The sequence below is a fragment of the Fulmarus glacialis genome, unplaced genomic scaffold (assembly GCF_000690835.1).
Source record: "Fulmarus glacialis isolate BGI_N327 unplaced genomic scaffold, ASM69083v1 scaffold4643, whole genome shotgun sequence".
Classification (NCBI taxonomy): domain Eukaryota; kingdom Metazoa; phylum Chordata; class Aves; order Procellariiformes; family Procellariidae; genus Fulmarus; species Fulmarus glacialis.
The window spans coordinates 8325-18866 of record NW_009202123.1 but is presented as its reverse complement, the minus strand read 5'-3'; the positions used below and the strand labels follow the sequence as shown (position 1 = coordinate 18866).

General features: G+C 43.1%; 1 protein-coding gene across 1 annotated transcript in view; it reads left to right on the top strand.

Moving 5' to 3' along the window:
• Positions 1-7728, top strand: part of ELOVL6 (ELOVL fatty acid elongase 6) — a gene marked incomplete at its 5' end in the record, with an annotated part of 24164 nt that extends 16436 nt beyond the window's left edge. Inside the window, 2 exons of the mRNA XM_009574167.1 lie at positions 4954-5105; positions 7027-7728. Of these exons, the coding sequence (XP_009572462.1) occupies positions 4954-5105; positions 7027-7451 (577 nt within the window). The remainder of the gene's footprint in view (positions 1-4953; positions 5106-7026) is intronic.
• Positions 7729-10542: the final 2814 nt, after the last annotated feature.

Below are 10542 nucleotides of genomic sequence, written 5' to 3'. Positions count from 1 at the left end.
AAAGGTGAACGCGGTGTGGTTTGTCACGAAGGAAAGTGTAGGAAGCTCCGCGTTCTTCACCTGCTGACCTTTAAACATTTCTTTCGAATTCAGAGTGCTTCCTCTGTAAATATTTTGCATGCTAAAATGAAAAAAACCCAACAACCAAAGAGCCAGCTTCCCTTTTTTCTCGCCGCTACGTACAAGCAGGCTGCAGTCTGAGGGCTGTGACTGGGAGATCTCGGCGGCTCTCCCAGGACCACCATCTGTTCAATGTGGCTTTCGCGGAGGAGGACCACGAGCTCTCTGCCACCTCCCTGTGCTCCTGGGGCACAGAGTCACCTGCTGGGACTCCTGTGAGTCGCCATGCAAGCAGGTTGGGGCAGAATTAAGATTTCTTCTCTCCTCCAGCCAGACTCCAGGCTGGGAGCTGGACCCGTGGGAGCTCCTGCTGGGTGCCTGGCCGGCTCGCTGCCGGACTAGCCCAGCACACCCACGGCAGAGGATAGTCCGATACCTCAGAGGCTGGTTAAACTGGCTGGGCGCCTCTGGTTTGGGCCATGTTGAACAGCCTGTGGGCCTGGGTAAGGAGGGCTCTGCTTGAAGTCCCTACCAGCCCTTAATGTTGCGCAGCACAGCTGGGTCTTGCTGTCTGCGGGCTCCCTGCTGCTCTCTTCTGGTGCTGTGTACGCAGGATGGCGTGCTTTCGAACATAAAGATACTCCACTTTTGACGTATAGCTTTAGCTAACATATTTTATGTTCACCTTAGCCATAGTCAAGACTGTTGTCCCCTTCAATGCCATCTTTACCGAGTTCTGCAGATACAGTTTGCATGGTGTGTTTGGTTAGTTTAAGGGGGTTTTTAAGATGCAAACTGGAGCAGAGAATTTCCGCTCCGTGGTTATCACAGCACTAAAATCCTTTAGGAAATGTTGCTATATTCTGTGCTGAACTTTTAATTCTTTTTTATGTGGTAGTCATATTCCCTGCTCGATTCGGCAGTGTTGTTCCTGCACCAGGATCTCCAGAGGTGTCAGGTGCAGTGATGGGTCTGCATAGAAAGCAGTCCTAGCAAAATGGGCAGCGTCCTCCTCACTGCGAGGAGGAGCTGAGCCTGCTGCAATGGCAGCTGGGGTTGAACTGAAGTCTTGAGCTACCTGCTGCCCTCTCAGGCTTTTGATAAACAAGTACTTCAGTCCCTCCTGGTAAGTAGGGTGGAGGGAACAGAAAACGGTAATAGACTTCAGCCACCAAAGCCTGCTTTGTCTTCCCATCAGCTAGCTCCCCAGCCCTCAGTTTCCCTCCTTCTTAATGCTGCGCCTAACCCATGCATGGGATGTCTTTTGACGCCCTCACTTGAAAATAAGTTTGTGAGGGAAAAGTATTAGTTTTTATTTTACTCATGGATACTTTTTGATCATATTATGGACAGTAAAATATCAGTTGGCCTTTTGTTAATCTACCAGAGAAGTCACTGCCTGAAGGGAGGAGAATGTAGGACATTTTGAGTCTGAATAGATGAGAAAGCTGCATTCGCCAGTACAGTTTGTTTCTGATCAGTCTCTCTAGTTGCAAAAGGCTGTAATTGTACAGTAATTCACTGCTACCTTATTTCTAAAATCCCTGCAGATGATTCCCACCAGACAGACTGCTTTGGTAAGCAGTTCATTTCAATACCTCACAAAAGCTACAGCAGAGAGCAGGGTGAGGACAAAATGAAGCAGAAGTGATTTACTGAGCAAGCAATGTCATCACTCTGCTGCACATCATGTATTTGCAAGATAGAAATTTGTTGGTTGATCTTACCTTTTAGAACAAACGAGATTAAGTGGCAGAGGCACAAAAAGCAGTCGTGGCTCTCTGGGTCTAAGGCCCATTTGCAGGCATGCATTACATCTTTTTCTGTCTCCGGTGGTGTGTGCGTGTTGGCAAGGTAGTGTTTTGGCATGCGGCACATCTCATAAACAGCTACCTGCTCATGGTGTCTATTTGGGTAATTGAATCAGTTACTTCCAGTTTGCCATCCTCCTTATTTATAAAGCCTTCCCTTGTGAATTATGCAAAAATGTAACTTGTTTTTTAGTAATAAAAAATTCAGATTAGTCTGACTCACACCATGTAGAGCAGTAGCTGGAGTCACTTCTTCTAGAGTCATGGAACTTTCACACCGTGCTGCAAAATTATAGAAAAGTAAGTATGTGAGTGTGAGAGAGTGTGTGTGCGCGTGGGTGGGTGTGTGTGTGCAGGCACTCCAAAGAGAGCTCTGCAGTAGTTGCTAAACAGAAAGACAGGAAGAATTCCATCGTTATAATCTCAAGGACAGCAAAGTGAAACTCTGTAATCCCCACAGAGCAAATACTCTTTGGCTCTGTTATCAGTCCAGATTAAGTCCCTGGGTGTCCATACTCAATCACTTTTACACTTAAGTCAACGTTTGGCTGTTGCTCGAACAAGCGCTCTTCTCTTCTGAGTTTGTGTTCATGGCACAGAATTCTCTTTGATTTTAAAACTTTAATAATAAATGATATTTTAGAAAAGCAATACAGCTTCTCCTCAAGGAAAGGCGTATTGCTTGCAGCTATTTGATTTCATAATTTAAATTTTCCTTTTTTTCCCCCATTTTAATGTCAGCACTGAGATATTTGCTAATGGGAGAACCAGCGTATCATTAGACATTCTGCCTGATCTTCCTCCACCCAGTTTTGCCACCACCCAAAATACAGGAGCAAGCAGCAGCCTGCCCTGGCTAGCTTGAGGAGTTCACTGCCTCGGAAGGTGATCAGATCACATCTCTGTCAGGATCTCCTGTCTTCTTGGGAATGAGAAATGCAACTCCTGGAAAAAAAAGGGCATGTGTTAAACGCCAGAGAGAAGACACGGAACGAGTTGCACCTCGTTTCAAAACTCCTCCTGCAGGTTTTGGCACTCTTTGCCAAGTTAAAAGGACCTATCCCCAAAAGACATGAGATAAGCTTGCTGAAAGAGCATTTCTGGGAGGGAACAATCCTACATGGAGAGGATGCACTATGGGCTGCGTAGATGCTGAGAATACTGCACTCTCTCTTCTGCATGCAGGGGTGGATGAGCTGAGAGGCTGCAGCAGCTCTTATCTAAGCCTGGGAATATGTGCATTGCTTTGGGCAGAGCTAATGAGAAACCCAGACTCAGCCAAACTCCTTCAGTACACCTGTACCACAGGAGGATGGTTTTTTATTCCCACATAGCACAAGAGGACTCCTCTGGCAGTAGAGCCCATGAGCAAATACCACCATACAAATAGCAGATAATAATAGTAGCTTCTTAAGTGCTCACCGCTGCCTGACTTTGCTGATGGCACAGTGAAACCTCAGGCATCAAAGTATAATGGTGGGGGAGCCAGAATGTAACACTTCTCCCTGGGTGTGACTTGGCTGTAGAGCCCCATCTGTGATGCCACTGACAGAGCCCGAAGAGCACCAGGCAGCGTGGTACTCGGCTCGGTTGTGGAGTGCATGCAGTGGACAGGGGAGAGCAAGGTGCATTGCTCCTTACCTGCAGGCAGGTTTGACTGGGTATATCAATGCTGCAGATTTGGAAATCTAAATACTTTGTGCAAAAAATACAAAAACTTAGGTCAACAGTTTCTATGAACTATCTAGTCTGACCAAGTGCCATAAGAACTGCCATAGACCTCAACTTTTGAGGCTGCCTTGATTATTTTAAAACACATTTTCTAAACAGTACTGACTTAACAAGCAAGGAGAAGTAACAGAGAATCTATAACTTCAGATGAACTCTTCCTTATTTCACACAGTTCACATAAATGGTAGCTTGCATTGCACACATGTGTCTACACATCAATTTTAGGTGGCTTGGTTTGGTTGCTGCCGTGCGATAGTCATGAAAGACACCAAGGCAGAGGAGGAACCAGAGGATTCATGAGTAGGACAAGGTCACAAAGAAGTTAGAGGGGAAATAAGATGGAGCTGGGTCCATCTCTCCTGAGCACAGGGACATACAACGTAGAGATAAAGTAAGATGTACTCAACCCCACGGGAGGTTGGGTCTTTCTTTGCTCCATTTCTCTGAAAGCTGCTTGTTTCACACAGTTTTCATCACAGCTTTTGAAGGGCCAACAAGCTACAACAGTAGACAATTGCCAAGCGTGTTCTTGCCGTAAAACAGTGAGGCAATTCCTTCTGCAGAGCTCCTCACTGCTGAGACAGAAGCCTTTGTTCCTTACATCAGCTGGATGTCTTTTGTTATCTGAACCTATCCCCTCTGTAATTGCGTTAATTAATACCATTGCAAATCTCTTGATGTTTCTCATATACGGAACACTGTTATCTTGCATCTCACTTTGAGGAGGTGAGGGTGAATCTGCTGTTTACGACTCGATTCAACTAGTCGATTCCTCTGTTAGCAATGACCTGTTAAGAGATGAAGTATGAAGTCAGCACGTGCACCAAAACACCAGCCCTGACTGAGACCCCCCCATCAAAATCTGTGTGCCCTACCTGGGTTTGTCCATGCTCAGAGCTCCTGCGGGTGTAACAAATAGGGAGAGACAAGAGAAAACTCTGAGGAAAACAGAAGAGGGAATTGGTCCTGATTATGTTGATGACAGCTCTTTATCAACTCATTTCTTGTAGTCTCCCAGCCGTCAGCATCAAAACTCTGCATGTTGTTTTCAGCTGAAGTAGATGTCTCCCACTGCTCCTGAAAACTGAAGGAACATTCCTGTAGTAATGAAATAAAAAACATTGACATTACCGTTCCAGACTTTCACCAGGGGATTCGGCTGCAGTCTAGTTTACAAATCTGAGTTCAGAATAACTTCCTAGAAGCCAGCAGAGTTGCTCCAACTTTAAGGCTGTCTGAAACTTACTATTTCAGCACATTTATGGCCGTTTTCTCATAATGATTTGAAGTGATGGCATGCAGATTTCAAGTGTCCACTCAACTTCCTTAATTTTCTCTTTTTGTTTTAAAGTATATTCGGTGCTGTTCGAACTGGTGCTTATATGCTGTACATTTTGATGACCAAAGGCCTGAAGCAGTCAGTGTGTGACCAGAGTTTTTACATTGGACCTGTCAGCAAATTCTGGGCATATGCATTTGTGCTAAGCAAAGCACCTGAACTAGGTGAGTATCCTCTCTCCCTTTCTCTCACTATGCATATTTAGCGCAGAAATGTCTGTGCAGGAAGCACAAGAAGGGTCTCAGTGCTGTCGAAATCTTGTTTTAGTCTTAGAAAAACTGAGTAAACAAAACCAACCCCAAACTCTGCATGTTTTAGACTCTAGAGATTAAGTCCAGCTTGGCTGAAGTTAGAGGAATGTGCAGTTGAATAAGACTATTCCCAGCCCAGGAATAAACTGCAGTGATTATACACAGCAGGGCAGTCAAGAAGTAAGAGCAATCTGGTCCATACCTCTTCCTTAGCTACTTGTAGATAGATACGAGTAGCGTAATCGGCAGTCATTCACCCCGTGGGTACAGAAGTGAAGGGTGGGCTACAGCAGCTGTGTCAGCAAGAAGCTTTGAGTCAGGTTCTGCCTTCATTCTGCAACATTTGTCCTTAAATACACATGGAGGCATACAGTTATGAACAATAAGGTGCTTCTTCCCTAAACATTGAAAGCTGTGGCTTTCTGCTTCCTCCAAATTGAAACCAATTTCCCATAATATCCCTAGCTATTCCGTCCTGATTCTTATAAACTCCTGTCTCTCCAGCAATTTTTTTGGTAAGGATACTTACAATATACATCCCAAAACCAACCCATCCCAACTTAATAGCCAGTCTGCATGGGTTCTCATCCCGTGGCTTATTAGTGTAAGAAGGGATTGCTTTAATGGGAAGGAGGAGGCAGCGATTTAGCAGCCCTCTAGCTTTCATTTTGGAGGATGCCCTTACTAAACCTCAAAGGCTGCAGCACTCACTGTGTTCAGGTGTACAGCAAAAAGAAGTCTTTACCTTTTAGCAGAGAATTTGATTCAGCAAATTACAGGACAGCACTTCATCAGCGTAAAAACTGGAAAGAGACAGACACCAGTTGCCTTGCTGTGTCAGAATCCCTTGGTTTCCTGCTGCTTAAATTACTGCAAAACCATGGAAATTTAGTTGTTAAAACTGGAAAACATCAGCTAGAACTGCACAGCAACAATAAATTGAACATATGATTACTTATTAAAATGTGAGTCAACATCTTGCAGCTAACGAAGTAAACAGGAGCATTATGGCTTATTACAAATCTTGTGCAGACAGTGCAGTTTTGGTTCCACCCATCATTAATATTCATGATTTGGATTTCCTGGGGTACATATACATAGAAATAAGTCCCCAGATTCAAATCTGGGGATTTTTGGAAACACTGTGTCTATAACAATAGAAAACAAGTAGCATACATATATACATATATCTAATGGAGATGCTCAGTGCAATCATGAGAAGCAGAAGGAAGAAAAAAGCAGGAAAGAGGAATAATAATACTTTTTGCAGAGTAGCTCAAAAGGCTCTACTGAGGTTAACTAGGTTCAGTTTGCAGGTCAGCATTTGAATCGGAGGACACTGTGCTGCTTCCCCTTCAGGTTTTCTGCTCTCTGTCGAGCTGCATTTCTCTTCTAGTCAAGTATGTAATGGACAATCTCACAGTCAGAGATGATACACCTACATCCACGTACCTCACCTCAGACTTTGACGGATTACGTTTGCAGCAAAAGGGTACCAAGTAAACCTATGGAGTTTTCAGACAGGGGTTATCCACACAGGAAAATGTACATACATTGGTTTCCAAAGATTGCATAGAGATTAGGAGCCAAGCTGGCTCTCAGATCAGACAGGCTCTCAGATCTAGAGCTGAGGTGGTTTTTCATGCTCCAAAATAGTGTATACTCCAGCAACAGCAAAGGGAAGAGAGCACTGCAGTAATTATGGAATTGTTCAATATGTTTCTCATTTCCTCCCCTCCTTTTTTTTTCCTTTTTTTCTTTTTTTTTCTTTTTTTTTCTTTTTTTTCTTTTTTTTTCTTTTTTTTTCTTTTTTTTCTTTTTTGCTTTGTTACAGGTGATACAATATTCATTATTCTTAGGAAACAGAAGCTCATCTTCTTACACTGGTACCATCACATTACTGTGTTACTTTATTCTTGGTATTCCTACAAGGACATGGTGGCTGGCGGTGGCTGGTTCATGACCATGAACTATGGAGTGCACGCCGTTATGTACTCTTACTATGCCTTGCGGGCTGCTGGCTTCAGAGTCTCACGCAAGTTTGCCATGTTCATCACCTTGTCGCAGATCACTCAGATGTTGATCGGTTGCGTGATCAATTACCTGGTCTTCTCCTGGATGCAGCATGGCCAGTGCCATTCCCACGTGCAGAACATCATCTGGTCCTCTCTCATGTACCTCAGCTACTTTGTGCTCTTCTGCCATTTTTTCTTTGAGGCCTATATCGGCAAAACCAGAAAAGAAAGGAAGGTTGACTAGTGGTAGAAACGAGACAGAAGCCATAGCTCAGGGTCATCAAGAAAAACAAAATCATAAGAAAAGAAAATGGCACAAGGAAACACATACATGTACGGTGCAGCTAAAACTTGGCAGCTTAGGGAAAGTTAGCTTGGTTTAACCCAGTAAGTTTATGATCCTATCATGGTGAGGACTCACTGAATTCTACTCTATCTCAAAGGACTGCTCATGAAAGACAACTTCCTTCTTGTACCTGTCTGCTCTAGAAAAGAAAGGAGAAAAGAAAGAAGAGAAAAAAGAAAAGAAAAAAGAAAAAAGAGAAGAAAAGAGAAGAAAAGGAAAGAGAACAGGAATAATGTTGAGGGGGAAAAAAGTATATTAAATAAGCAGTGTGTTTCCCCAGTGGAGGAAGAGACTTTTATTTTAAAAAAAAAGTTTCTAAATCCTTTATAATAATTTTTCAGTGTTAAACTTGAACAAAACAAAGCAGAAAGGTGACAAAAAAAATCTGTCTATGATAACAGTAAGATTGCAAAATTAAAATCTTTTCCATAGAAGGTTGATACCTCTAGCCAAAATGAAACCTAAAAGGGTGTTTCCTGCATGGAAGGTGGCTGAACTCCACACTGTGGTCATGAATGGAAAAGAGAAGAGATTGATTTCTCTGCTATGTACTCTGCTGGGGGAGCAGATCTGGGAGGCAGAGTCGCCTCCTTCAGAAGGCGGAAAGGAGCAGTACTTTTACAAGAGTTTAATGGGAAAAGATGCACTGTTGCAATACATATCTCAGAGTGTGCATATTCCAAGTGCATTTTTCAGTTAAAGGCAAGAAATTTCTGCAGCAGGATAAGTCATAGAGGGTTAAATCAATCAATATTTGCTAAATTACCAGGGGCTAATAGCAGAGGGATGTTCAGGAAGGAGAGGGAGACAACTCCCCTCACGTGATTTTTAGGAATTAGCCGTTAATCTCAATTTAACCACAGCGACACTGAATTAAATGGGGGAAATCGGAAGAAATCCTAGTTAGCGAGAAGAGAGTGATATATCTGCCCACTGTTTTCAGAACAGAGCCCTGTGGTACAATACAGATTCTGTATTTTTGTGGGCACAGGGATACCTGCCTGGGTGGGATAGGTGGCAGGACTGCGCGACATTGGGTAACACTGTGCTTCTGCATCTGCCTTCTGGGCAGTGCAAAGATGTTCAAAGTGCCCTCCTCTGGTCATGTGGAGATACTACTACAAGACATACTCGGAATAGGTTTTTCTTGAGATTTGTATAGAAAAAATTAGTCTAAACGGAGTAATTTTGCTGCAACAGCTTAACTCTAAAGTCCAGAGAGAATTATCCTTCATTAAATATATCTCTCTCTCTCTGCAGAATCTGTACTGTAACATCAGACTGCCCACTTAAGAAGATACTCTTTCTTCTCTGGTCAGCTGCAGATATAAGGAGAAGTGTATTTCACTCTGAACCTTAGAGAGTTAGTTGAGAACAGCCATATTCTTTCAAAGACAATAGATTGCATTATCTGTGATATTCCAGTCCTTACAAAGCCAAATAAAATGTGTAAAAGTTCCTAGTATTTCAAAGACGCAAGTATGTAAACTTGATGTTAAATGTGTTAATGTAGTATTCTAAATTGTATCAGTTAGGTAGTTTAACTAAACAATTAGAAGAACTAGATCAACAAAATAGGGACTGCTGTTCTGCATAGGATATACACACACCTATAACTACACCCATATACACATTCTGTGAATTGTCAACAAGAAAAAAAAGCCCAGTGGCAGAGAATCACATTTCCTGGCTAATGCAAAAGATTGTCATTATCTTTCTTGCTTTAATTTGAGATTGTACAGTACAAAAGGGTTTTTTTTAAATTATGATTTTTAGCTTTAATTGTGCTGTCATTCATGAAACAGAGCTGCTTTAGTATCCTGTTAAGAGATGACAAGGGCTTTCGGTGTCTCATTATATACAAAAGAAAAACAAATAAACTTACATTCCATGTTATGTGAATGGTCTTACAAATCAAAAAGCCTTTGCAGGGTAAAATCATAATTATAACAAGCAGAAAATGAGTTTACATTTGTGTTATTTAAGTTATTGATGTGCTGACGTTATTTTATGGTACACAACAAATAGCAAAATGTGATATGCAGTAATGAAGCTATGATATTCATTAATAGGACTATTGTATACGTGAAAATATTAGACAAAACCAATTAAATGTGTAAATTTTGTTATACAGCTTGGGAGTAGATAATTATAATGCTGAATAAGCCTTTTTCCTCATGCTTAATTTTGCCCTGGCTAAGAAGCAGGTTAAGAAGACCGGTTAAGAGTGGAAAAGGCAAAATTAAAGTCGACTGCAATTACGATGAGAAGCGTTGGTAGAAGCCCACCATTGTGCCATTTAGACCCTCAGTCCTGTGTGTCTTAGGTCTCTCAAATAAAGCAAGAGGGGGTGGAAGTGGTCCGGCATCTGGAGCTGAAGCTGGAGCAGAAATCTTGGACCCTGTGAAGTCAGTGGAGGCTTTGCTCTGATTTGAACAGAGCTGGTGTGTCCGACTGCCTTTTATTTGAGCAGAGGGGAAGGAACCACACACATCTCCTGCTAATTTGAGGCTTATGGCTAATGACTTAAAAGCCCATAAACTTTATCAATCAGAGGTGACACCACAGCAAGGCAAGGACTTGCAGCCTAAGTTTAACACAGACAGAAAAAACAGGGTGGGTTGCAAACAACCTACCGTGTTTCATACACTGTTTTCCTTAATTGCATAAAGAAAAAAACCACACCTGTGCATGCTGGATGGCGATGCTGGCAATGCCGACACTGACTTCAGCGGAGCAAGAATTTCACCCGCTCTTACCCCATCCTCCCAAAGCCCTGGCGGGTACCTCTGCACCGTGCCCAGCGCCCGCTCCCCGACGCGCCCACCACCCCACCAGCCGGGGCCGGGCAGGCGAGGGCCACCTTCCTTACTGCCTGGGAAGCAGCTCCAGTGCAGAAACTGCCCAAGCGACCTCCTCAAAACACAGTGCAGGTGTACCCCTGGCATGCGAGGGGTCTCGGCGCTGAATTCAGTGGGTGTCCTGGCGG